Genomic DNA, 27,997 nt, shown 5'->3' with positions numbered 1-27,997 from the left:
GGTCACCGATTGAGATTCGTTTATGTCACAGTTGTGTGGGTTGCTATTACATATTACCCAGCGGCTTTCAATGGATGGACTACTCTCAGTGGACCTATTGTAAGTATACAACGAAAACAAGCCTGTGAGTTATCGATATTGCATCTCAGTGGCTTTGGTGGGGTTTAGTCCATGATGGATATCGTCGATGTTTTCCCAGCGCTGTGGTCATGTCAGTGTGGTTTTCTAGAGCAGGAGGAGGGACGTTAGCTCGCTGGCCAAGTCTTGACAGTTAGCGTTGCTTAGCTAGCAGCTGTATGCTAATATTAGGCAACGGGAATAAATGCTGTAATGGATAAAAGGTAGGGAAACCGCCCTCAGTATGCGACCCCAGCTTTAACTGTTGTTGGTATTTACCAGGTCTTTGAGGAAGCTAGTGCATAGCTTAGTGCCGGTCCGTGTTTAATGTTAGGCAAACGTCACCCAAGTGCGAGCGACTATGTGAACAGTGCTATCTAGTGCTAGCACTCTAGCTATGTAAACAGGCCTTGGTGGGTATGTAGCACACGGTTTCTTCGACAGCATCCAACCTGCTGCGCTAACTTCAAAGCCCACATCGCCTATTTCTTTAAACAAGACAGTAACGTGTGGGTGCAACCCATACTGAGACCCTAGCTTTACAGGCTCATGATGGGTTATGAAATATCGTGACACAGTGTTGGCATTGGCAGTGGAAATGTGGCGACCGCTCGGTTTCTGCAGTTTCCGCAGTGGTTCCCTAAAGATGATTATGATATTGGGCTGTGGGATTTAGTTAGGCACCATCGCTGTCTGTGGTGGATGATTTGCAGCCAAACTTTAGCTCAAGGAGCAAGGGGTTTTCCTGAGGAGGGTTCCTGGAGATCTCCAGGCGAATAAGGAGGTTGCTTTTTGTTGTTATTTTCTCTTCTGAGTCGTTCTGACCAACATGAGTCTTCACAGACTTTCCTTGTGGGTTCATGGTCTGTTGTGGATCTAAGTGGAGATCCTTGATGTGTGTGTTGTTTTTTTTTATAGTGATGGATTGGTAAATGTGCAACTTGTGTTTTGCAATGATTTTGTTCTCACTTCTGCTAAAATCTTTCTTATATGTCTACATCAACATTTGTGTTATTAGTAGTTTTCATGAAAAGAAAAACATCTGCTGTGAACTTCAGACTTGGACCGACAAGTGTTGTTATTTTTGCCCATATACAGGTAACCTACATTAGAGTTTATCAGTACTGATATGTTGACACAAAGGCATGTTGACAATTGAAGTGTATTGTGATGAGTCAGCAGGGCTGCAATTAACCACACTGATCATGAAGGCAAACAAACCAGTCACATCTCTGAGGAAACATGTCTATGAAAAAAAATTGTGCAAAGTTCAATGAGATTGAAAAAATCTAAGGGAAACATTAGGAAAAAGCAACTCTTTTTTTTTTAAGCAACTTCTTTACTGGTGGTCAGCTTGTCTGCCTCATAACGACTATGATAATGATTTTGTTTGTCTAATTTGGAAACTCGTCGAGTCATGCACAAAACACGCATTGCTCTCAATTAGGTTTTGATTACAATATTTGACTATTGTTTGATGTTGGGCTACCTAAAGCCAGGTGATTTCGACTGTCATTGTTACTTGGTTAAATGTAAATGTTTTCTTTTTCTGGTCTCTTAATGGCGACACTATGGGTACAAGAAATTATTTGCTGAATGTGTTAGACTTTTATTGCGTAATGAAATGAATGCCTCTTCCTGTCCTATCCACCTGATTGACATGATTATGTCTGAAAGTTTCCTCAAATTAGGAACACTGAGGTTTATTTATTTAAAATGTTGTGATTGATGTTTTCTTTCTGTATTGCTCAGCTCAGTGACTAGGTTAAACACATCCACACAGGTGTGTTTAATCATTCTGGTTCATTAGACTTTAACTTGCATATGTTGTTGTGAAGCTGTGCTGGAATTTACTTTACGCAACGAAAGCCAGCGTACTAGGGAATATACTGCTGTCAGACCAGGTTGTGCAAAGATTAATTTATTTGCAAGTGTAAACTCAGGGAGCTAGCATGGTTAGCTAACTAACAACAGCATTCCATAAGTTTTACATTTACAACTTAAATCAGACTGATCTTGCACAACACAAGTCGGACAGGATCAGCTATTGACAGGAAGTGGACATGTCTTGTGGCTGCCTCAATGAGATGAAAGGGGAATTTTATGAGACTGCATGTTAGGAATAGTAATTGTCCTGTCAGCCTTGCCCTAACATGAGAGCCAGCGAGCTGTCAATTAAACACAGTTTGTACACAAAGTCTTGATGGGACTTCTAATCAAGTATGATAAGTGAAAACACCTGTGGTGATGTATCTAGGATTTGTTGGACCATGTTGTTATAAGTCCGTCTTAGGCTAATGCTTAAAATTGCCTTTTGTTTTATAGAAATACAAAATGGGCTATTTTGATTTTCTGATAGCTGTCTTTAAGGAAAAGTTTGATATTTTATTTATCATTTTGATTTATTTATGTTATCACGTCTGTCTGTCCTTCTGTCCCATTCTTTTGAACAAATATCTGTGTATAAACACGATATCTCAGTATTGCTTTGAGGGAATTTCTTAAAATGTGGTTTAAGCTTTCAATTGGAATCAAAGATGAACAGTTTAGATTTTGGTGGTCAAAGGTTGAAGGTCAAGGTTACTATGACCTCACAAACCCAATAGCTCAGGAATGCCTTGAGGGAACCCCTTCAAACTTAAGAGCACTTTGAGTGAATTTCTTCCAATTTTGCAAAAACATTTACTTGAACTCAAAGATGAAATGATTAGACTTTATTGGTCAAAGATCAAAAATCAATGTCACTATCACTGCCCAAAACACAATATTGGCCATTTCACAAAAAGAGAGCAGGTGGGTCTGTTACCTTCATCTCCGCCTCATATCCTGAAAGGTGGAGTTGGTTTTCAAGATGTACCCAGGTGGGTTTGCCGTCCTTCATCTTGAAGATCTGCTACACATTTCAAGCACTTCTTTTTTCACAGTTCTGCGTTGTGCCTCACTACTGATATCATTTTTTCAGATTTTAGTCGCACATCTAAGTTTCTTCTACAGATTTATTTTACAGGTTGATTTACTACTACAAACCTTGGAATTACTTGTGAACATCTCTTTGCATGCCTGAAATCTTACTGACCCTAATTTGAGCCCATAACACTTTCAACTGAGCCACTACTGGCATATGGAAAACTACTGGCTGCGTGCCTGCATCACTAGCTCTGATTGTGGTTGCTGAGGCACAGTTAGCTGCAGTGGAAGTGTTTGAAAGTGTAGCAGAAATTCCTCATTTGAGGGTTTAATGTTGATATAGTAACATTTTGCTGTGATAAACATAGTATCTATAGATACTATGTAAAGTAATAGACCTACATTTATCATTCATAAGTTGCCAATATCAGTACTATTAAGGGCTGTTCAGTGCATTTCACCTCCTCGTGGTCCAACACCTTCACCAGACTTGACGTGATGACGTCATTATACATGTGACAAAAGTCTACAAGTCTGTAAGGGTAGGCATTTGGATTCAGCCTCTGAGTTTGTGTGTGTGCATGATGAAGGAAAAAAGCCATCATCAATGGAGCTTTGATACTACGATTTAACATGGCAATGGGTAAATGAAGATAAGAGCCTCCCTTTTAATAAAGTATTAATGTATGGTGATGCACATTTATCTTTAAAAAAAACACAGCAGCAGCAGTTAAAGACCCTGAGTTTGAGTGGAGAAAAGAGTTAATAAATCAACACAATTACCTGAGCGTAGTCCGCTCATTTATTATTTAGCAGACTCAAATTTCCTTAATGGATGATAAAGTGCTGGAATCCTACTATATGTTACATTAAGTTTTCAAACATATTTACTCAGCTGTAACCTGATGGAGACAAAGAGCTGCTAGCAACAGAAGATAAATTCAAACAGATAACAAGTTTATTTATACACCTGTTAGTGCAACTTCATAGTCCATGCCAGTTATAGCTTGATTATTTTGGTGATTTGCAGCTGTCTGTTGAAATGGAGAGTAAGTCTTTTTTTTCTTTTTAAAAAATGGTTAGATTTAAATTTCCTTCTGTTTTTTTAAATATAGTCTAAGATGAGTGATGCTGAGTTCTGCCTGCTTGCAGAGAACTGCATGCCCCATTGCAAGAACGTGCACAACTCAAGCGGAACACAACCCGACATTGCAATGTTTTCTAAGGCTTGAAAACAATGTAGTATTCTTTTTCAGGTTTATCAATGATCATAAGTTATCTGAAGTCTATATTAATGTTCTGAGTGATTAGACTGAGAAGTAGCATTCTTGATATGCTTCATCTGAACATTTCTGAATGGAGTATCCCTTTTAATTTTGTGTTACTGTGATATAATACCATCTGTATATAGTGTAAAAAAATTTTACTGTGATATCAATTTTAGGTCATATCACCCACTCCTAATAGATCTGTGTGTTATGTATGTAAAACAGATTTTTCTTTATTTAAATACAGTGATTATTACCATGTGCAGGTGAACTGATTTCCAACCTGTCAGTTTTCTTTATGACAACTGAGTCACAATTTGAATGTGAGGACTGAGTTTGCTGTCTCTGTCCATATTGATGACTGACTGATCATAACAACAATAACATTAGTTAAGATAGGTTTCAAGTTACAAACTAATAGGCTACTATCCAACTAGGATTTTAAGCTTCTGATGATTTCTGGTGATGATTTTTAAGTGTTTAAAAAGCTCATACTTTGATTATTGGGTTCTACTTCTTGAAAAAGAATTTGCACTTAGTATTTTCCCTTTTCAAGGCCTTACACATTCATGGTACATCCAGACAGGTGCAACAATACCTCCATCTTTACACTAGGTTTTCTGGCCTCGCATAGAGCACTGTGATTCCCAACATGGCTTCAGCTAATTCAACCTGTCTAGAGGTTAAATCAGAAAGATTAACTGAAAGCACCTGTGAGGAAGTGCAGGGACTTTAAAGTTCCTAAGATATCAGGATGTTTTAAAGATGAGTAACATATTGCAGATTCCCTTGTACTGTGATACTGGTGCTGTGGGCAAAATATGCTGATTGTATCCCAGCTCAGCATACAGAGAACAGAAGCTGCAGTTACATTTCACATTTCGATTTGACTTCATAATGAACCCAACACTATTCATTTTGGTAATTCTTGCAGTGTGAAGCAAATCAGCTAATATAAACTGTGTATGTGAGTGGGTGTTGCTGTAATGTAAAGTGTGACTTCTGTTGTGGTTCATTCTATTTATCTTGTCTGCAGAGTTGAGCTGCAGTTTGTTGTAAATGTCAGTCTCAGGGTGTCACACTTGGCCATGAACTCAGGCAGTGTTTCCCACAGAATAAGATTCTATTTGTGGCCGTTGCTGAGGGGAATGGGTGGGGAATTTAATAATACTATATATAAGGTGCTTCACTGCAAATATTTTAGCTGACAGCGACTTTGTGACATATAGATAACTGAACCATAGTATATACAGCTTTACTGCTTCACGTTGTGTCAAACGAATAGCAACCCTCTCTGGGTCGGGTCAGTGCAGGTTGAATACATATTGTGATTAGCTATATAAGCCTAATCCTGGCACATGCATGCTGCTATGTGCACCCTGAATGACAGACACTCAGACAGGTCAGTAGAGAGACAGACAGGGATAGTAAAACCTTTATGGATACGGCGAGATTTCTCCTGGCGCCCCGGATGCCCGGTCTGACTGTGAGAGACAGGTTCATTGTTGATGTGTTTGTGAGACAGAGAAAGAGAGGAGCAAGGAGGGGCTGAGCAAATCAATACGCTGCACACAGCTCTACACTGAAATAAGATTTTACCAATTTGAAATGGTAAAAAAAAAATAGAAGATCAATATGTTGTTGATATTATGGCGGGCCGCTGCAAATAAATCACTGTATGGGAAACACTGACTCAGGTCTGAATGAATGTAGACTGCACTGAGGACAGCTAGGGACATTGGACCATGTACTTTGTATAGTGTGAACTGAAATGCAATGGGGATTGCACTAAACAACTGCTCAGTTAACTTTATAGTGTTGGTAAAGCAAATAAGACCCCATGAACTTGATGGTCACAAATTTAATAGAGTGGACCCACAACATTAGCATTCATTTGGTGTCATGTGTTTCTAACTACCTGACAAACAGAAGTCTAGTTGTTTGGGCCTGGTCATGTCGTTTACATTGGGTTTGTCCATGTGCTGGTGGAAACGAGGGTGATGAGAGCAAAAATGGCCAATTTCATGCTGAGACGATGAGTTGGTGAATGATGTTTTTAAAGTTTAGAAGTTTGATTACTATTTATTATTATCTCAAATTAACATATTTTCTGATTTGTTTTGTGTCATTACAAAATGAACATTTGGGTTTTGATTTTTACACCTTTAAACTGAAACAGCAAAGTAGTCAATAAAGGCTTGAGGAGCAGGTTTCATCAGAGGGTTTTTAGTGTAATACAATGTAATACAAAAACAAAAACTATCTCCTCCTCAGTGTTTTGTATTGATCATGCACTTGTCACTTTCAGTAGCAGTAATGTTAATAATGAAGTGGCTTCACCCAAGTGGTGTGGGCAGCCTTCAGTAGAGTGTGGTCAGCTTTGGCGTTAGAAACTGGCTCTACCACAAAAGGGCGAGTCAATTCAACTAGCATGACTACTTTTATGTGTTCTCTGCCAGCATCATTTCATGGCTTTGTAGCACAGCTCCTTGTACTCCCTTTCCACTTCTATCAAATTCATTTCCAATGAGTCAATCGGACATATATTTTTTTCTGTAGGGGATGGTGATTTGAAAAAAAATTAGAAGGAGACTTGATAGCTTGTTTTAAGTGCGATGTATGGTGCCAGCTTTAGTATGTGTAATACCTATAAGATAAGCACATTGTTTCCCTTTCTTAGGATCTAAACAATAACATAATATAACTGAAATGAAAAAACTACATTATATTATAGTAAATTAAGAAAAAATTATGGTAATATTAGAATTTAGCATTCTGCCAAGATAACTAACCAAAATTTAACAACTTGTAAACTGGAGAAAACAAGGGAAGGAGGTGTAACAGGTTTCTCAGGAACAACCTGGAGATCCCCTCCTTTCAGGTCCAACCACCATACACAGTGATGTTAAGACCGGACAACAAAACTGTGTGTAACAGTATCAGCATGGGTGCCACTGAAGGTTGAGTGATGTAGGCTGAATGTGTCCCTAGTGTCCCTCTGCCATGATTTGACACCCATCCTGTGTTTGTGTGTAAAATCTTCAGCGTTTCCATCACTGGTCAAGGTAGAAGTGTTTGTGATGTGGTAGATTGGTTGGCTGATTTGCTGCTTGGATGTATCCCTGCTTCCTGGCCATCTGAGTAGGTGTAGGAGTGTACAACAAGGAAACTAAGCTGAATGGCATGCTGACTCACTGATGAAGTAGAAGTAGGTGGTGGATGGAAATTGAGGCTGGCTGGTTTGAGACCATAGAGACTGGCTGACCCAGTTTTCACTCCAGCAACCAGTCCCTTTCAGTGTTCAATCATGACATAGTGGTTTTTCCCTCCTAGCCTAGAGCTTTGTCCCAGTAAAAGAGCTCACCGAGCCTGTCCTGACCTAGTAGTCTGCTGCCTGCTACTTCAACACTGCTCCTTGAGCTCTGCGTTTTGTTGTTGCTGCACATTAAACATTCAAGTGGTCCACCAAAGTGTTTCTTCTGAACCCTAATGGGAACTGGTCACAGTTTCAGACTGGTTTCTACTGAGATATCATTTGTTTTCTCCTTTTACAGTCAATGATTAAGAATGCAAGATTGTTTACTTGTATTTGTATTGATTAGCTGGTCTCTTGTTTGTCTGACTAACAAACTGATGCATGCACTTTATTTTTACTTCAACTACTATATTTTCATATTTTCATACATCTGGGGACAGACAGTAACACTCTGGAAAAAATCTCACACATTTTCAGATTAAACGAACAAATAGTTCAGGCAAATATGACTTTTACATGATTGACTCATTCATTAACACACACCAGATGTGAATTCACACAACAGTAAGCACAACTTAAAAAAATCTCTGTTCAGGAATAGCAAATCTGTTAAGGGTTATGTTTAGTAGCGGTGTCTTGCTTTTTTATTGTAATTACAAAGTTTACACTCCAGCAACTCCAGCCAACATTACCTGAGATTATGTTTTATCAGGCACATTGTAATTTTTCACCTCAATTTTCTCTTGTAACATTTGATGTGAAAACATATTTTAAAATTCGAATGAAACAAAGTAACTTAGGTATACAAGCCTCCAAACAAGGTTATGTTACAACAAACTATCTGATTCAGTATTTTTCCTTCTCATAATAACGTATTATTACATTTACTACTGATTACTATGAGAAGCCTGCTTTTGACTTCCTCATCTGAAATCAAGGATCCATTGTTTCAAAACTTTTGAGTAGTCACCGTGCCACTGTTATTGTAAACTGAATATGTGTCCTGCACAAACGGAAAATGTAACAGGCAGGAGCTTTTCAAATCATCAAGTAATGCCTACTCCGACTTCTCCATCGCTGATCCCAGATCCAGCTGAGCTGTCAGCAGCACTGTACCTGAGGTGCTGTTGGAGCCTCTAATGGGTTTCTAGTCTTCTCAGCAGTTTTCAAAAGTAAGACGACTAGAAAGCATAAAGGTTTAGGCTTAGTCTTCTAAGTTAGAACCACTTTAGGTTATAAGGTTATTTGATAAATGGACTGCACTTATACTATATATATAGCGGCTTTTTTACCTCAGTGGTTTACAAAGCACTTGCTGCCGTGCAAGGCACTGGCCTGTGCATCAGAAGCAGGGTTCTTGCCCAAGGACACTTCATGTGGACAGAAGGAGGAGCCGGGATTAAACTGAAAACTCAGAGATTAGTGGTTGACTCTCTACCTCCTAAGCCATAGCCGCCCATATACTATTTAAACCTTATTCACACGTTTCCAAAATCTAGGGTTGTTTTTGCCGTCATAATGTTCATGAATGGCAGTGCTAGTGAGTTACTACTAATAAAGAAATTGTTTGTTGAAGTGTTTAAGTCAATGAGCAATAACTGTGCAACTTGCAAGTGAAAACATGAAGCCTCAGGAAATGATCCATTTAGCACAGATTTGGTTATGACACATTTTAGGTCAGCAGTGATGCATAAAAGGAGTTTTTTTTTTTTTTTTTGTTTTTAATATTGCATAATTTGCTTTTGAGTTTTGTCATCTGCACCGAGTGGTTTCTACATGTGGTCTTGTTTGTATCTCTGATCTATTTTGTTTATGTGATAAGATTCAGAAGAATAGATTTGCACTTGACTGACAGTTTTCTCTTCATCTCTCTCTAGAAGTTGACGGTTTACACCAGCTGCTGAGGGATCAGATCATATTGGGGTAAACGGATCACATCAAACTGGATGAAACTAGGTGGGGCTGAATCAAAAGTAGACCAGATCTGAACTGATCCAGATCAGACTAATCCAGACCAGACTGATCCAGACGATACCAGGTCCATCCAGGAGGCCTGTTCCAGTTTCCAATCCAGGTAACAGTTCTTCATGTTCTCCAGCGTGTTCTCACTCATATTTATATGCATTAGTCTGGCTCGTGTGGGAACTGTCACAGAGTGGAATACATAAACAGACAAGAGATTTACATTTTTGGTACTTTTTCCTTCCTGCTTTACTGAGTTATAGGGCATGTAATGATAGCTTAGCTTTCCTGAAAACACATAATGTCCTGCAAATGAATTGGAGAGTTTGCAAGCTTTCAAACTAATGCCCACTGGGAGCTCTGTAAGTATGTTTCCATCTCCATTTTACATCCATCACTCTCAGTCTGACAAGCCATGAAACTTCATTGTAGTTAATCCCTGCTGCTGGCTAGTATTTACCAACACTGGCAAGTTGAGAGCTTTATGTTGATTCATCCATCAGACTGCAGTAAGGCAGCTAGCTCTGAAGCTTGTCATGTCAACAGTGTGTTGAGATTCAGTCGTTAGATTGATGTCGGCCACTGTGACTAAAGGCAAGTCTCATTAAGTAAGATCACAGACTCTTGAGTAGTGTCTCAGAAAGAGGTTAAAAAGTTGGTCGGATTAATTTATAGTTAGTTAATAGTGGTTAGTTAAAATACTTTTCTAGGCTTGAATTAGGGAACCTGAACACACAACACTTCACAACCACCTAAAGTAGTTTGGATAAAGGTAAAGTGGTGGACTTATTATGATTTTTGGTTTATTTTGGTTGTGAAAGATTGATGAAATTAAAGAGTCTACTGATGTCATCTGAAGCATTTCTATTTGATGATGAAGCCTGCTTGGTGGATTAACATTTGGGTAACTGACAGTGGGTTTTAAAGTCTGTGTTGATTACTTAGGGAGGACAGTAACTGGACGGGTGGGTTGGGTCTTAATTGACTTTTTGTAGAAGTGTCATGATGACTGTATGTGCGTGGGTGTTGTGGAGGAGGTTTTAATTTCTGTGGCTACTCTGTAAAATAGTAATGACGAAATATGACTGAAGGTTTGATATTTTTTAAAATTCATTTGATTGAAGACCATGTACGCCTGTCAAATGTTTATGCATGCTATGATTTTAGCACGTGTATTCTACTATATGATCATTGGAGGCCACGCATTTCACATATTTCAGTACAAGGCTCACAGTTATGGAGTTTACCCTCAGATTTAAAATCACAATAAGAGCTTAGTCTCAACTACACAAGTGAGACGATGCCTTAAACAACAACAAAGATTTGAACATTGAAGAACTTGGAGTGGATTGTTACTGTAGATTAACTTGTCAAAGTGAGAGTGGCGGCATCAGAAAAGGCTTTGAGTTCCAGGCTGAAAAATATTGTGCTCAAATGCACAAACATGCAGTAGGTAGTGAGGTAATTTATCTTCCCCAGTTCCCACGAACACTTTGATCAAACTATTGCATACACTGTTTCCCATAAAGTTGAAATAATTTTGTTTTCAGACACAATCCGATGTTTATATCTATTTAAATGCATCATTAATCACTTTTGACCAGGTGCAATGATTACATTATGTGTCCCAATTACCCAGGTGAAATGAAATAAATCACATTGTCACAATCATTTCATGGAAAGAGGTAAAAAAATATTTTATTCCAACTTTATGAGCAACAGTGCATTTACCTAGGCTGTCTAACGTCAGAGCGAGTGGTCATGCTAAGTGGCTAATGTCAGGCTACTTACATGTTTCAAACAATAAGTTGTGTTTGATATTGAATGTTTGCATTTCGCCTTCATGGGGGTTGTCCTCTACCCTCTCGAAATGATATCACACACACAAGCACACTGTAACAATGTTTATCTATGTGGTCCCCATTAAATAAACAGATGAATACATTAGATTTATCTCTTTCATGTAACTGATATGGTCTGACCTATATCTGCTTGAGAAATGATAACTGTGACATACACTATTTCTATGCATGCAGTTACAGAGACAGTAGTGGCTTCCTGTTTATTCTGCCTCCACATCTGACCTAGATGGCATGATGTTTTCCGCATGTGTCCAGGCAACTGTAACTGTGTATCAGTGTTTTTTTTCAGTGTTTTGAATTTTTCTTCAGTCTTTGCTCAGTTTCAGAATGACTCCTCTCACACTGGGACTGACAGTTGATTGTGAGAACATGATGTTTTTGTGTGTTCACAGTTGAGGGCTCAAGAGTGGATGGAAGGAGATGATTTTAACACAGAGGCAGTGATGAACATCTGTGGTGAGTGTGACTTCATGATGCTCCCTGCTTTCCAACAGCAGATGTTTTAATATTATCCTTTATTTCCTTCTGTTCACATATCAGCTGTCTAAAGTCTAAAAATGTACTCCCCCCGTGTGCACGCCTGAAACTCGCCTAACTGCTAATATTCCCACCAACACTGCTTTGACCTTTAACTCTTACAGAGATTTCTTGTCACAGAAACCTGCAGTCAGTAACATGACTAATGCTGCACAGGCCTCGGTTATTAGAAGATTATTTGCATATTCAAACACACACCCATTACAACCAGCAGCCCTTTGTGATTGTACTGCAGTGCTTTTAAGTCTTGCTCACTTAAGCATACTATGTTTAGAGTGACTGTCCTTTCTGTGTTATTTACATTTTGCCTCTGGTGATGTGCATTTTAATTAATATCCATGGAAACAGTCTGTACTGTGGAATTTTTACAACAAAGGTGCCTTGCTTGTGAGCCTCCAAATTGAACTATGCATTTTATTTCTCCTCCTAAATGCTCATGTACAAATACAGTTGTCGGTTTTTATAAAACACCTCTACCCCACCCATTTCTGAATAATAGAGGTGTTTGTATTTTCTCTGCAGATGACCTGATGGCAGACCAAAGGATGGACATCTCGTCTACAATGACCGACTTCATGTCCCCCGGGTCCACCGACCTCATCTCCAGCTCCATCAGCACGCCAGGCATGGACTACACCCGCAAGAGGAAGGGCAGCACCACCGACTACCAGTAAGAACACCAGGAAAAAAAAAAAAACAGACAGAAGTGGAAAAAAGAAGGAAGCGGGGAGAGAAATAATGACAGGAAACAAAGATAGGAAAGAAAAGAAAAATGGATTAAAGGCAACAAATGGCACAAAGGAAAGAAAAGACAGGGTGGAGGGAATGAATGGAGGAAGGAAGGAAAGCCGTGAGGGAAGAGGAAAGAGATGGAAAAAAAGAAATAATGAAGTTAAGAAAGATAATTATCACAATGAACAGAAACACATGCTGCATTTCTGGTCTTATTAACCTCATTACTGATTATGGAGAATCAGAATTTACACTCTATTGAATTTATGGCTCCTGTAATCATTAAGAATATGTCCCTATAAGAATATGTGTATTATTAAACACCGTGAGTCACGTGTTGCACTTGTTTTCTCATTTGTAATTCCCCAATCTAATGAATTAATTTGTGTTTCTTTGCAGAATCGATGGCTTCTCATTTGAGTAAGTTCAAACGACTTGATGTTTTTTGAAAGTTTAATTAATCAATCTGGAATACCAATGACACACAATTGATTTTTTATTTTATTTTATTTTTTTACATGAAATAATGAGTCGGCTGAAAAACAAAGCAGCTGAACCCACTGAACCCTTTCCTGAAGTGTGTAGAAACTAATATCTCCTGTCTTTTCCTCCTCAGTGACATGGACCCAGACAAAGATAAAATGGGGAGGTAAGAGACCATCATTACCACGGTGAAAAAGCCCGAGCTTTAATCTTTATTGAACATTTGTCCTTTTCCCTGCGGCTGAAATGAACCACTTTCCCTTTGAAATCAGTTAACTCGACTTAAAGTGTCAGTTCACCCAAATCATAATACACATTCTCTCTCACTTGCTTCTAGGGAAATCTAGGAAAGCAGACAGTTTTGGTTTTATTTATCTCTTGAAAGATGATGAGTGAAATTCACGTGTGTGGTCCAGGCCTGTTGCACATGTGGCATACAAGAGATGTTTGAAAATTATATGATTATATAATTATATTGATTTGTAAACGATGTGTGGAACATGTTGCCTCATACAAGAACTTGGGAGTGTCAGTTGTGGTAGTGATTGATTCTCAAGAACGTTGACTTCCTCCTGCATTGGTCACAGTAATCAGTTTGAAACAGTCCATTTGTGAGTGCTTGCTCGCTCTGATTAGGGACACTCGTCTGAACCAACCTCATGAAGAGAAGCAAGCCATGTTTAGAGTGAGGACACACAAATGTTCATGAATGAGGTCGTTGTGTCTGGAAAGAAATGCTGCTGTTGAATTTTGTGAATGTTGGTTAATGTGTCGGTTAATCACTTGGTCATTTTTAATCCACTGTGAAATTCTAATGTCTAAGAAACTGAACAAAGGGGGAGGCAGAGCACAAACATAAATTCTCAGTGGATATCAGTATATTTTTATAGTCATTTGCATTTGAAGGAATATTTTCTTGTTGTAGTGCCGATGGTTTGGGTGTAAATTCAGCTCAATTTTTCACTTTTACATAACTGTACGAATGAGGAAGAATGTGAAACAGTTTAATCACCACTACGTCATATTCGTATTACATCAGTCATCAGATCGTACAGTCAGATATAACCCCAGAGCATTACGCTTGTTGCATAAGCTTTGATGCTGTTTAAACCAATAAATGAGGTTGGTTACAGAACCTGTGAGGTTGGCTGTGGCCCCATTCCCTCCCTCCCTCCCTTTATCCACCCTCTCCCTCCTGTCCCATTAATTTAAACCTCACAGCCCTGAAGTTTATTTTCCACTCTGAATCATTTTTGTCAGTTTCCCCTTTCTCTAATGTTTCTCTGTTTGTCTTTCCAGTGACCAACAGGGCCGGATTAAGAATGCCAGGTATAAAAACTCCTCTTGGCTCTCTCTCGCTCTGTCATTCCCCTCCTGCTTCCTAATCTCTCATACATGAATTAAATGTCACTCTGTCTGATTGGGGACAGAGAGAGCTTTGTGTATGTCGATAATAAGAAACTTTATACATTTACAAGTGTGTAGATCCGAGCATTATGTGGAACTAAGGGACTTTAAAAGTCAACCTAATGGCTAATGACAAGCTCTCTTTCTCTTTCATGCCAGTGTAGCTAGGTTGAAGTGAAGTCAGCACAGAGGAGATGGATAGATGTGATCTTCCAGTCCTTAAGGATAGAGTGTTTTCTTAGCATCAGGCTAGCTGATTTATATCATTGTCAGATAGGACTATGAGGTGATGGATAATCTGCATTGCAAGAACACAGCCCATTGAAGGACAACTTGCCTGATCTTGCATTCCTTCTTTAGGATTCAGTCTCTTTATAGAGCAGGTAAAATGCAGCCAAGGGGATTATTGTACATATTTACTTTGGACTTATGCCAGCACTGTGGGGGAAAAAGTCTGCAGTCACAGTCTGCTCATGTGTGTGGTGGTGCTTCTCTCTCCACAGAGAGGCTCACAGCCAGATCGAGAAGCGTCGCAGGGACAAGATGAACAGCTTCATCGACGAGCTGGCGTCACTGGTGCCCACCTGCAACGCCATGTCACGCAAGCTGGACAAGCTGACGGTGCTGCGAATGGCCGTCCAGCACATGAAGACACTCAGAGGTTAGGATCAGCGAGTAACGAATACGCTGAATGTTGGGAAGATGGCTCAGTGTATGAAGGGAAAGTGAAGCTCTGGATGGTGATGTAAACTAGTGAGTGATAGTGATTGGCTGAAAATAATACTGTACTTTCACATACTGTGCACAACTGTCAAAAGGGCCGTGAGGGATGTAGTAATTCTCACAGATAGAATTGCAGCAATTTCGACACAGCTGAAGGTGAATGAAGGTTTGATCAGATATCGAGCTGCAACAGTTAGTCGATTAATTGAGTAGTTGATTGACAAAAAATATACCTGATGTTTCTCAAACAAAAATATGAAACTTTCATTCATTGGGTCTAGCTTCAGTTTTCTGTGTCTTTGTCTTGTATGATGTAAACTGAATATATTTGGGTTTTAAGAACCTGTGATGGACATTTTTTCACTATGCTATCAGATTTTACTGACAAAATGATTCATTAAGAAAATAGCTGGCAGATTAATTGATAATGCAAATACTCATTAGTTGATGCCCACGCCAGAGACTGAGCAGGACGTGTTAGTTTAGAGGGGATGTATAATAACGCAGCATAAACTTCTCTATCGTTTGTTTTGTCTTGACTTTTAAGCAACATGTTTGAGCAGTTGAAAAGATGAAGCGTTGATGCTTAGTCCCAAAAAAATGATTGATTAGGTACTGATCAACAATTCTTTTGGCCAATAAAACTTTGATAAAATTTCATCATTGTTTAGGTGATACAAAAATAGCTCCTTTTATAACTTTGACAGAATGAGGGACACAAACCGTGTGACGTCAGAAAGACGTTGGATCCTAAAAACTTTTAACATTGAACAGATGTTAGATTTCAGTTGGAAATGAGGTCAAAACCCAACATTGACTAATTGACATTATGATCTGTAAGCAGATGTTGGGTTTTGCTTATAACTAGAATTTGGAATTAATTTGGATTAACATCACAACTTAAAACCAACAAAATGTGAAGGTCAGCTGTCGTCAGTGTTCTACGTAAAATTAACCTTTTGATTTCTGCTCAATGGATTTTGGTCACCTGACGTCACAACCTACATTTAACCAAATGTCAAACGTGTCGGTGGCCAGCTGCGTGCGTGCGTGCACAGCGAAGACCTACAGATCTGAGTGGTGTGTTTACTGTTACTGCAGGTGCAGCCAACCCATACACAGAGGCCAACTACAAGCCTTCCTTCCTCTCAGATGATGAACTGAAGCACTTGATACTAAGGGTGAGTGCAGAACCAAGGACTGGAAATCTAACACTTCTGATATGGGGTCCAGGATGCATCGCTAAGTAATGTAGATGGACAGTATAGCTCAATATTTAATCCACCATGCAGTCTAATCTACTCTGTCCACCATTAGTTTTCATCATTAATTGCAAGTTTTATCTGCCAATTAAATATTCAAAACCTCAAGCTAAGCTAAGTGTTTTCTAATATTGGCCCAAAAATAGCCATTTCCATATTTTGAGTTATTTTATTTATGAAGAAACTACATTATTAAAACGCCCATATTTATTCCAGTGTTTTCTGTGTTTGATGGTGCAGGCTGCTGACGGTTTCCTGTTTGTGGTTGGGTGTGATCGTGGGAAGATTCTCTTTGTTTCTGAATCCGTCTACAAAATTCTCAACTACAGCCAGGTACGCCGACAGAGCATCACACGAACGACAAACGCGTCTTTTTACCATTCATTTACTTCAGCCATTTTCAGTAATTGTTGAACCCACTCAACCATGAAAGACTTGTAGTATGCTTTATAATTGAAAGACTTCCTGTGCTGTGTCACACGCTCTGTAAATTATACAGTAGCTCATAGTGTCGCCTTGTATTTCTTAAGACGGAGTTTGAAAAACCAACAGTATCTCTTCACCGTGAGGAATTTAATTCAAGCAGCAGATCATCACAACTTTCTTTTACATGAGTTGGAAAGTCTGCCGTCTCAGCAGTTCTGTTCCAGATAAAAGTTCCACATCAAATAATTTAAATAATCTCAGCACTGATTTAGAGTTAATTAGTTGTTGCTTGGATTTGTTTGTGGAAGTTGACTCTGTAAGTAAGCCATTAGTTCTACATTTGTTCACACTGTTTCTACGTTCCCTTCCTCCCTCTGTTCTCATCCGTCCCGCCGTCTCTAGAACGACCTGATAGGCCAGAGCCTGTTTGACTACCTTCACCCCAAGGACATCGCCAAGGTCAAAGAGCAGCTGTCCTCTTCCGACACGGCCCCACGAGAGAGGCTCATTGATGCTAAAAGTAAGAAAACCCAAACACACATCAGCTGTTCTGTAAATTCAGGACTCTGGTTCATATTGATCTCTTGTTTTTTTCCCTCCACCTTATGACAACAGTAAAATTATTTAGTGTGAATTTCAGCACAAGGTCGTATTTGTCTATAGGAGTAAAGCTTTATATCTGTTTATCTGTGTCGATAAAGATTCAGCTTCTGGGGCCAGCAACTAAGACATAATGTATCACAAAGCATAGGAAGATTTTATGTTTCCTCTGAGTTACATGAGCCTTTATTTTGTAATTTGGCAAAAGGAATTTTACAAAAGAAGAGATTGAAGTCTGCAAGTCTTCAAGGCAAAACTGGTATATTTTAAGAGTGCAGACAATGGAAGAATAATGTGTGAATCATCATCATCATTCAACACATAAAATCGATGCATCATGAAGAAATAATAATTGAATTTCACCACAGGAGTGTCTGACTGATGGGCAGATTATCAGAATGCATTTCCCAGATGTTTTTTAGTCTGTTTGGAACAATGGCTTCCAACATTGCAGACAGTAAAAATAATGTTTTGAAAGCTTCTGCACTGGACAATCACATTAAAGAAAAAAAAAAATAAATGAAATATATCTGTTTGTATTTGCAGCCGGTCTTCCAGTCAAGACAGACATCACCCCCGGCCCATCTAGACTCTGTTCTGGAGCCAGACGGTCGTTTTTCTGCCGGATGAAGTGCAACAGGCCTTCTGTCAAAGTAGAAGATAAAGACTTTCCCTCCACCTGCTCGAAGAAAAAAGGTGCAGTACTGCTCTCTCGAACACTTGGAGAAGACTACTACAACTGGAATTGTCCTCAAATAATAAATGTCGCGCAAATCCTGAAAAATGCAAAAGCTTTCTATCAGAGCAGTCCTTGAAGAAGCTGCTCTGTGCTGCTCAAAGCATCATCCCCATCAGTTTTCTTCTTTCAGAGCCAGTGAAGAGCTTTTTACTCTCAGTTAACCTTCAACTTTTACTCCTAATACTGAAAACACTTCAGTTACTTTTTTTTTTATAAAAGCAAAAGCCCTTATTTCCTGGTGTTTCTGTTGCAGAGGCACATCCGTATTAGAAAGAGGAATCACAGCTCAGTTAGCACAAGAACTTTTCCATTACACAACCAAGGAAGTCAGCCTCTTTAAGTGCATGATTTTATTTGCTTTATTTATATGATGATGTGGGTCGATTGTCCAGACTGCAACTCAACCTCATGTTGTGAATATTGATGAAAAGGCAGAAACGGGAAAAGAAAAAAGGTTAAAAAAAAACATGGAGATACAAGCACAACACTGTTTGAGGATCCTTCTCACTTTCAGAGTGATAAGGGGGAAAATCCCCATGCTCAGGTTCTGATACGCATATGCGTTACCATGGTTACCACATTGTCATGCATAAATATGTAAGCCGCTTACACCGATTGCTTGTGAGTTTGCTTCCTTGACAGTTCATGATCAGCGGATGCAGCTTCGCCTTCAATTCAAGCTAAAATCACACACCGGCTCTCATAAAATCCTGTGGTCGGTGCGTTTGCTTTCACACCACATCCCAACTGGTTGGAAGTGGACCGGCGATCATCGTTTCAGGTGGTCTCGGTCCAGTTCTTTAATCCACACCAGTTCAATTCACACAGGAACTGGTGCTAACTAAGTAAACGTGGCAGAATTAATTTTACCAAAGCAAACAAGTCAAGTGTGAAAGCACTCTGAATCAGTGTTGCACACAATGATTTCAGCAGTGTTATAAAATGTAGAAAAGGCCAGAGCCCCACTTTGAGGCCTTTGATCCTTCGGTCCTGAATATGACTGTCATGACGCCCATGTCTTTGTAGCCGGCAAGAGTCTTTTTATTCTTGATTTAGGAATTTTCACCCACATTTTCTTGCAGATCGCAGTTCTCAGATATTTTTAGGTTGTATAGTGAAAGCAGCAGCTGCAGTCCTCAAAGGACGTGTTCAGGCACAGTAATGCTGTCATCCACATTTGAGTGTTGAACCAGTGTTGAAAAAGCCTGGGAAATGTCTGACTCTGTCTATAATTGTTGAAATGAGATTAAACTAGCGTCCCTGAAAAGTTCCCTTATTCAGTGTAATTGAACTTGGATCATTTAGTGTCCTAATCTTAATCCTTGGACTGTGAAGAGAGAAATTGAATGTTATCCAGCCAGAGCGTTTTCTCAGTGACTTCCTGTTATGATTGATGTGAGAAAAATTCAAGGCGTGCTGTTTACATCTCCTCCAGGGCAGAAACACATAACTAATCATGGTTGTTGATTTTCTTGTTTAGTGGATTATTTTTAAATGAACAGTTTTGCGATCACAAGGTCGAATGCAGATTATGTATAAAGTCCTAAAATATGAAAATGAATTAAACGTCTTAAAAAGTATTTTTGTCTAAAAAAAAAAAAAAAAAAAAATTTATTTTTATTATGTAGTATTTAGATATAAACCAACCCGTCAGATTCAGTCAGCTCAACTGTCAGAATCTCCCATCATCCCTCTGAGACGATCGTTGCTTGTTTCCAGTCATAACCTTCAGCACGCCCTCTCTCTCCCTCTGTTTACAGCGGACCGTAAGAGCTTCTGCACCATCCACAGCACAGGCTACCTGAAGAGCTGGCCTCCCACCAAGATGGGTCTCGATGAGGACAACGAGCCCGACAACGAGGGCTGCAACCTGAGCTGCCTGGTGGCCATCGGCCGCCTTCACCCCCACATTTTCCCCCAGCCCAGTCTGGCAGACATCAGGGTGAAGCCCACAGAGTACGTCTCCCGGCACGCAATCGATGGCAAGTTCGTCTTCGTCGACCAGAGGTGAGACGCAGTTCAGTGTGGGGGAGGGTTTAACAAGGTGGTACTTTATCTGTGATTTATTTGATAGGACTTAATTCAACATGGAGGCTACCTGTGTTATTTTTGAATCTGTGATGTGTGGTGGTGTTGATTTGATTTTCACCGCTCCTCCATAAAACTGTGTCAGGATCTAAACTAATAAAAAATCTGATCTTGTCGCAACATCACAGTAGACCACAAACCCCATATTGAATTTTCACACAAACTGATTTTAAATTTGGACTGTAGGACATTAAGACAAGAAGCTTTCAGGTGAGACCTGTGACAGTTCAGTTAATGGATGACTTTCATTTCTTCTGGCATTAGATTTATGCAGAGAATCAAAAGCTAATGGATCAGATTGAGTTTTAGTTCTACAATTCACTGCACTGCACCTTAATATCACAATATCCAGTATTTTGTCACAGTATTCTGTTTAGTTGCACCTGTACAAATGTATCGCTTGTGATTATAATTTGCTTTGATGAGTTTTAGTTTTGCCAAAATTGTGAGGTTTTGTTGAAAATGGTCAGATTTAAATGAGTTGACATGAAGAGTGTGTGGGGATCATATTGAGGTGTTTGAAGTGCTGGATACTCTCTAGTTCAACACATACTTACCTAAAGCATTAATCGGCTTTGCGAAAGCAACAATGGTTTTTTGCTGCAGATCAATACTTTAAGAACTTCTTGGCTTTCTTTCTTTCACGCTGTCATGGTTGTGAGGAGCCACACAGCAACATCTGCAAGTAAACACGACCTCTCTGTGTCTGTTTGTGTCTCTAGAGCCACAGCCATCCTCGCGTACCTGCCCCAGGAGCTGCTGGGAACCTCCTTCTATGAGTATTTCCACCAGGACGACATCAGCCACCTGGCAGAGTGCCACAGACAAGGTAGATAACTGAAAGAGAAATAGAAAAGAGAATGACTGAGTGGTGTTTTCTGTGAGTTTTTTTTTTTTTTTTTGTACTTACTGTGTTAACCGCTCTGCTCCTAGTGCTTCAGATGAGAGAGAAGATCAACACCAACTGTTACAAATTCAAGATCAAAGACGGCTCCTTCATCACGCTGAGGAGCCGATGGTTCAGCTTCATGAACCCCTGGACCAAGGAGGTGGAGTACATCGTCTCCACCAACACTGTTGTCTCGTGAGTACCAGCAGACACAAAAACACACACCTCTGAAAGTGATTTATTTCAGTTGAGTTGAGTTTAATCTGTACAAACTCGGTGGTGAAATATCTGAACGTTTCCACCTGTGCTTTTCTCTCCAGGTGTCCTATGATGGAAGGATTGGACTACCCTCAATCTGCTGCCTCACCACAGAGTATGGACAGTGTTCTCACCTCGGAGGGTAAATCACTCCGTAAAACTTAAAAAATAAAAATAAAAAGTGTCTCGCCATTAAGTTTGGCTGATTTCTCAAAAAACAAAAGAAAAAGACAGCGTATGTCATTCATCCCCTGCTGTGAATCACTTCTTCTTCACAATGAATAAAAATCTCCTTTTCCTGATTGCTGTGTGATTGGTAGGTGGGGGGAGGCGGGCGCTGCAGACGGTACCTGGCATCCCAGGTGGCACAAGAGCAGGAGCCGGCAAGATTGGACGCATGATTGCAGAAGAAGTGATGGAGATCCAGAGGTGAGAGAGAGATGAAATCTGTGTATTTCAATCTTAAAAACCGTTCAAGCTGCAGAAGTGTGTTGCTCCAGGACCGGACAATCCCCCCGTGGCCTAGTTTTGAATGTAGATTGTTGTGATAAAGGTGACACATAGAGGGTGTCAGGGCAGGATTTAGCAGATATCAGAAGCCAGCTGTGCACATGCAGGACTTGACCTCTTACAGAATATTTCACATTTTATTTATTATGTATTAATTTCTGATCATTTAAGGCAATAAAATGAAGAAGCTCTTTACAGTTTAAAATAGGACAGTGTGTTCACACTGCAGGCTCTCTGCTCAGGGTTGAATCCAGGCTAATGGTGACTCATATAGCTACTGTGCTGCCAAAATTACACCAGTTGTGTCCGCTGATAGATTTAATATGTTATTGTCATGGCAACGCTGACAAATTCCAGTGCAAATGTTAAAAATGTGTTGCATGTGGGTCACTTATCTTTGGATGTGGATGTTAGTAGCTCTTCTGCAGGTTGGAATGAAAACAGTGGCAGGTTTTTCTGCAGTTCCTGCTGCTGATGAGGAGATCAGATGTGAATATGAAATGTATTTCAGAATCATTGCAACCATCTGTCTCTCTCCCTCCCTCTCTCTCAGGATTCGAGGGTCCTCCCCCTCCAGCTGTGGCTCTAGCCCTCTGAACATCACCAGCACCCCTCCACCCGACACCTGCTCCCCTGGGGGCAAGAAGGTAACACACACACACACACACGTCTTACTTCATAAGGTCACGGTTTCATAGCTTCTCATCACATCTGACTTCAGTATCTGAAGTTGTAGTTTTTATTCCCCTCTTGTTGACTGAGAAGGCAGAAACACTGCAGTGTGAGTGGCAGCCTCATTAAAATGAGATCGGCTGCAGAAGAGATAAAATGTTGTTTAAATATATGGAATAGTATATACGTAGCTTACTTCCTTTGCACACCTTGTGTTGTCACGAACAACTTCAGCATCAAATACGAGCAGCAGATCATAAAAATCCATTTTGTTTAATGGTAATTTCAACTGATGAGATGTGATCAGCTGCATCTTTTTTTTTGCTGACTTTAAACTAAGTAAAAACTTGATTAGCGACAGGTTGTTATTTTAAAGTGGCAATAGACAATGGTGTTATTATTCAAACATTAACTTCATAACGATAAGTTAAAACAAAAAAAGTCTATCGTCACTTTGATCAGTGTAAACCATGATCAGTGCTGGTAACTCTACTCGTTGGTGGAAGCTGCAGCAGCTTCAGATCTCGGTCAGTGTCTACACAGGATTTGCTGCGGCGCAGTGCTGCACGTACAGTGGCATCAGACATTATTCAGACCCCGTCACTTTCTGCATATTTTATTGTGTTGTAGATTTCATTTCAAATGGATGAAATTTCAGTCTAGACTCAATAATCCGTGATCACAAAGTGAAAAGGACGACAGCTCTGCATCAGTCAGGCCTTTATGGCTAGACAGAGGCCACTTTGAGTAAAAGCCATATGACGGCCTGCTCGGAGTGTGCCAGGCAACATTTGGAGGACTCTGAGATTCTCTGGTCTGTTGAGACAGTGATTGCATCTTTGAGCAGAACTCCAAACACTTGACTGGCTTCAGGACAAGTCTCTGTCCTTGATAACACGGCCAAAACTAAGAGTTAGACCCCATAGAACATCTGTGGAGGGACCTGAAGGTGTCAGTTCACAGACACTTCCCATCCAGTCTGCCAGGAATAATGGGATAAACTGTCCAGATCCAGGTGTGGAAAGGTTATATAGACTTTCCCAAGAAGATTCAAAGCTGTAGCTGCTGCCAAAAGGGGCTTCTATAAAGTAATGGATTAAGTACACACAATAAAATGTGCAAAAACCACTGTAGATCATCGGGGCTTTGCTGTAGCTGTGCATGGAAAACAGAAGTAAGTAGACTTGAAGTCTAAACAAACGCTTCTGGTTACAGCTACACGTGTGACGCAACCAGTGAAACATGAACCATTACCTGACCTGTGTAGGGATCTGTACAAGAGAAGCACACCTGGTTTGTGAGGAACATGTGAGCTGGACAACTAAAAGTACAGCACCCTGCCAACAACGTGTTGCATTTTATAGATGTGAAAATTCCAGATGTGCAGCTCTAAACCCGTCAGTAATGATGAAAAAAAACGATGATTTCTGCCTGCTGTTGAATGTGACATATATAGGAAGTAGCGAATAATGCCAATATAGAAAATAAGCTTAACGGTATGAGATTTATCAGATTCAAAGCTTAGAAAATCTGGGTATTTAGCTGAAGGGGAACTCCTATAGTTTAGTGTCAGTAGATCTTTGGATAAAAGTGGATCTGTGTCTTTCTCCACTAACTGGGTCAACAACAGTGACTTGTTTCTACTTCAGTGGGACTCAGTTGCACTACTTTACTATTTTTGCACTTATGCGTCACACCAGGGAACGATATGCAAAGAAAATCATATTATGTGGGAATGGTATATTTTTTTTAAATTAGATTTCTGTGAAATTTAGAATATATAATGATGAGCATGTGATGTTTGCTGAAGAATGTTCTCTTACATCTGGAGCATATGATTTGTGTCTGTTGTTGTTGTTGTTGTTGTGACACATTTCACCTTTTTATCAAAAAATTGCATCTCTTGCAGTTTTGATATTGCTTTGATTTGATGATATTTCAATTAATTGTTGAGCCCTAATTCACATGTTTTCACCAGTTCATGTAAGTTGTCAAAGTTACAGTAAAGAACTTTATTTCATTTCCTTAGTTTCTCATTTTATTTTAGTTTATTTAAATAAATGTTAAATTCAAATTCATATAGATTTATAAGATTTAAAGACAAAAAAAACAACAAAACACATTAATACAACAAATTTATAATTAATGTAAAATTTGAAAAAGAAACTCTCCAACCTGTTTCTCCTGCTGCTGTAACGTGTGAATTTCCTCTGTGGGAATCAGTCGATCAGTAGATCGTATTAGTAAAACGATTTTCTACCTTTTTTTTTTTTTTTTTTTTTTTGTTTATAATTCTCAGAAATAAACAGTTCGTAATGTTGAGGATGATCCACATGTGACCCTGACATGTGTTTCCCATGAGCCTCGGCGTCTGTTCTTTGTGGACAAACAAAGATAATGAAAGACTGAATGGAAATATTTTCAGCTCAGGGTGAAACGGATCCGTTTTCACAGTAAACTGATATATATGTGTGTGTGTGTGTGTGTGTGTGTGTGTGTGTGTGTGTGTGTGTGTGTGTGTGTGTGACCTCGGTAGATTCAGAACGGAGGGACACCCGAGCTGCCGAGCACAGGGATCATTCCTGGCCCTGATTCTGTCGGCTACCCCTACTCCAACCAGTCCATCATGAGTGAGTTAGAGACGAACACTAAACACACTTTGTTACGAGTTGATTTTGCAGTTTTTTTTTTTGTTTTTTTTTCTGAACATCTCAATGACTCATCCTCCATCCAGGTGACAACTCCCACCTGAGCATAGACATCATGGACGAGCCCGGTTCCAGCAGCCCCAGCAACGACGAGGCGGCCATGGCGGTCATCATGTCCCTGCTGGAGGCGGACGCCGGCCTGGGCGGACCTGTCGACTTCAGCGACCTGCCCTGGCCTTTGTGAGGACACTCTAAGGGAAGAAGCAGCGCGAGAGAGAGAGAGAGAGAGAGAGCGAGAGAGAGAGACTTCCTCTTAGCACCAGAGCCACTGATGGAGAGAGTTCAGTCAGGCTGAATTCTGGCTGCCATGTTTCCTGCCCTTCTACACACAACTACACTGCAAACAATGTTCATCTTAATGAATTTTTAATTGAAATCTGTCCTTACACACACACACACACACACACACACAAACTCACACACACACTCAAGAGGAGACTTTCTCTTCATGTTGTTTAGTGCAGTTCAGTCTGGATGGCTCTCACTACTCTTCAGATCTCACTCCTACTTTTTGACTCATCATTCCCTGTAGGTGGATCTGTGTTTCATCGGGGGCAGGAAGACGGATCATTATATAAACATCCTGCTCCAGCTGATGCGTTGGGATGATCATGATTGCAGTGTCAGTTGTCTGTAGATGAGGGGTTTCTCTAACATTGCCACGGTGACAGACCATTACTCTTTGAAAACAGTCCAGCAAACGGAATCGCAAGTTTTTTTGTTTTGTTTTTTTTAGATCTGCGGTGCTAACGTGTCTGCTGATGGACTGATCTCTGTCTAACAGTGGTTCTGGGTTTCTGTCGCCGCCCGGTCATCAGCCAACCCAGAGCCAACACAGGACTCCTGACACTTTCACAGACATTGGGTTGAAGTTTGATGTGGAGAGCGCTTTGATTTCTGCCTCCTACGACAGCCCCTCTCAACAGTCTGCTCGTAGGACGTTGGTGCCGTACAAACACGGCCGTGGTTCCCTCCCCCTGAACGTGGCTGCTTTAGCCCGCTGATCTCCAACATGGGAAATGAAATGAAAGTCATTTATTCCCAAGATTCCACAAGCAGGTGTATTTTAGTTCATTTGAATAATGACAAAATCCTATTTGAAAAAGCCACCTAGCTGCTATTTCCTTAACTAACATGAACGTTAACAACTTTTCTCTCCAAGCTGCTCTAAAGCTAAAGATTGACTGAAGTACATTTTCCCAGAAGAACAGAGCAGATTCAGTATTTTTAAAACACAGTTAATTCATTTTAAACAAAACTGATCTGCCTAAAAGTCCTCGCAGTAGTTCTGTAAGACAATGCATTTGAAAACTGTCCAAAAGTAATATTCAAAAAGCTTTTGCGTGTAGCAGCCAGTGATTCATGTGACTCGCTAAATAGATGAAGGGATCTTCCAAAAAAAAAAAGTCCAAACGTATAAACCCCATCTGATCTGAAAGGGACTCGAGGACGCTCCGAGGAGACCTGGAGGTTATTAGGTCTGAACAGTTGATTAAATGTAATAAGCTTGAATTAGCACGTTTCTGGGCCACCAGAGCGTCTGAATCAGAGTCCTCATCTGACCGAGCCGACCGACTCCCTGCACACGGGAAAATCATTTACTGATTTGAGTTTTCGGCACTTATCCAATTTTTAATTGGCCAAACAGCTTAATTTTAGATAATTATAAGAGTCACATTAGATTGTTTATGACTCACAACCATTTGCTTCTATAATGGTTGTGTATGCGGGGAAATGTAACAGGAGTCAAATGATCCTGTGCAGCTGTGGCCACTAACTTAAAGTAACACAACCCAGAGGTACGGTGGCCCGCGACTAAACAAGCGTGCTGCAGATTCAGTCCTATGACACAACGGAAGTGTTTCCAGCGGACACGAGCGTGGGCCGTTTGGGGGGTGGGGGTTACCATGAAGGCGTAATCCTAACTGCAGTGGCCCGGGTTCGAATCTAACCTGTGGTTGCTTCATATCATCCTCTCTCTCTCTCTCTCCCCCTGACTTTCCTGTCTCTCTCTCCCACTCTCACTACAGGAATTAAAGCAAAAAATAACTCCAAGAGAAAAAAGTGATGCACCTGCTGTGACGCTTGTTATTCAATGCTTTTACTGTAATGTAACTTCAAAACAACAAGTCCCAGCCAGGTTCATCACTTTTTAGTGTCCCCCTTGGAAACACTTGCGTTGTGTTTGTGTCTTTGCATTTGCTCTGTTCAGTTGCAGTGCGTTGAGCTCTCAGGGCCACCGTACAGAGGTGATGAGCTGTGTCCCTCTTCAATACTACAAACTCGCTCTAAGCAGGTTTCAGTCTGTGGCGTGTCCACAATGGAACAATAAATAAAGTCAAAACAAAAGAACTAAAAACCACCATAGAAAAATTTCTTGTTAGTATAAAACAGTAAAAACAATATACTGTAAAGATTAGTAAACACTATATACCGTATACAATTACCATGTAGTATTGAACTGAGATCCTGGCCATCTCTCACCCAGTGCATGCTGGGATAGGCTACAGCCCCCAGCATCCTTCCAAAGGATAACAGGGTACAGATGATAGAGCTCACAGTTCACACAATGCCTCAAAAAAAAAAAAAAA

The 27,997-nt window shown here is 40.1% G+C and overlaps 1 protein-coding gene across 1 annotated transcript; it reads left to right on the top strand.

Annotated features, from left to right (window-relative positions):
- Nucleotides 1–9: 9 nt before the first annotated feature.
- arntl (aryl hydrocarbon receptor nuclear translocator like) lies at nucleotides 10–27,994 on the top strand. The gene is made up of 20 exons (XM_022746205.1): nucleotides 10–99; nucleotides 9,426–9,622; nucleotides 11,765–11,828; nucleotides 12,432–12,579; nucleotides 13,041–13,061; nucleotides 13,258–13,290; nucleotides 14,424–14,453; nucleotides 15,035–15,192; nucleotides 16,356–16,435; nucleotides 16,757–16,849; nucleotides 17,345–17,462; nucleotides 18,089–18,238; nucleotides 20,042–20,288; nucleotides 21,092–21,198; nucleotides 21,303–21,453; nucleotides 21,579–21,658; nucleotides 21,837–21,945; nucleotides 22,580–22,673; nucleotides 25,235–25,328; nucleotides 25,433–27,994. Exons 3-20 carry the CDS (start codon nucleotides 11,783–11,785, stop codon nucleotides 25,588–25,590), a joined length of 1,917 nt encoding a protein of 638 aa, XP_022601926.1. The 5' UTR covers nucleotides 10–99; nucleotides 9,426–9,622; nucleotides 11,765–11,782; the 3' UTR covers nucleotides 25,591–27,994.
- Nucleotides 27,995–27,997: the final 3 nt, after the last annotated feature.

Source organism: Seriola dumerili, unplaced genomic scaffold, assembly GCF_002260705.1.
Source record: "Seriola dumerili isolate Sdu_G_001 unplaced genomic scaffold, Sdu_1.0 BDQW01000097.1, whole genome shotgun sequence".
NCBI classification, from domain to species: Eukaryota; Metazoa; Chordata; class Actinopteri; order Carangiformes; family Carangidae; genus Seriola; species Seriola dumerili.
This window is presented reverse-complemented; position numbering and strand designations above follow the sequence as displayed.

Excerpts from the sequence above, each read along its gene's own strand:
- arntl (XM_022746205.1), top strand. The coding sequence starts at position 11,783 with ATGGAAGGAGATGATTTTAACACAGAGGCAGTGATGAACATCTGTG. Across the intron at positions 14,454-15,034 it reads GGCCGGATTAAGAATGCCAG|AGAGGCTCACAGCCAGATCG; the intron begins GTATAAAAACTC and ends CTCTCTCCACAG. Across the intron at positions 25,329-25,432 it reads CTCCAACCAGTCCATCATGA|GTGACAACTCCCACCTGAGC; the intron begins GTGAGTTAGAGA and ends TCCTCCATCCAG.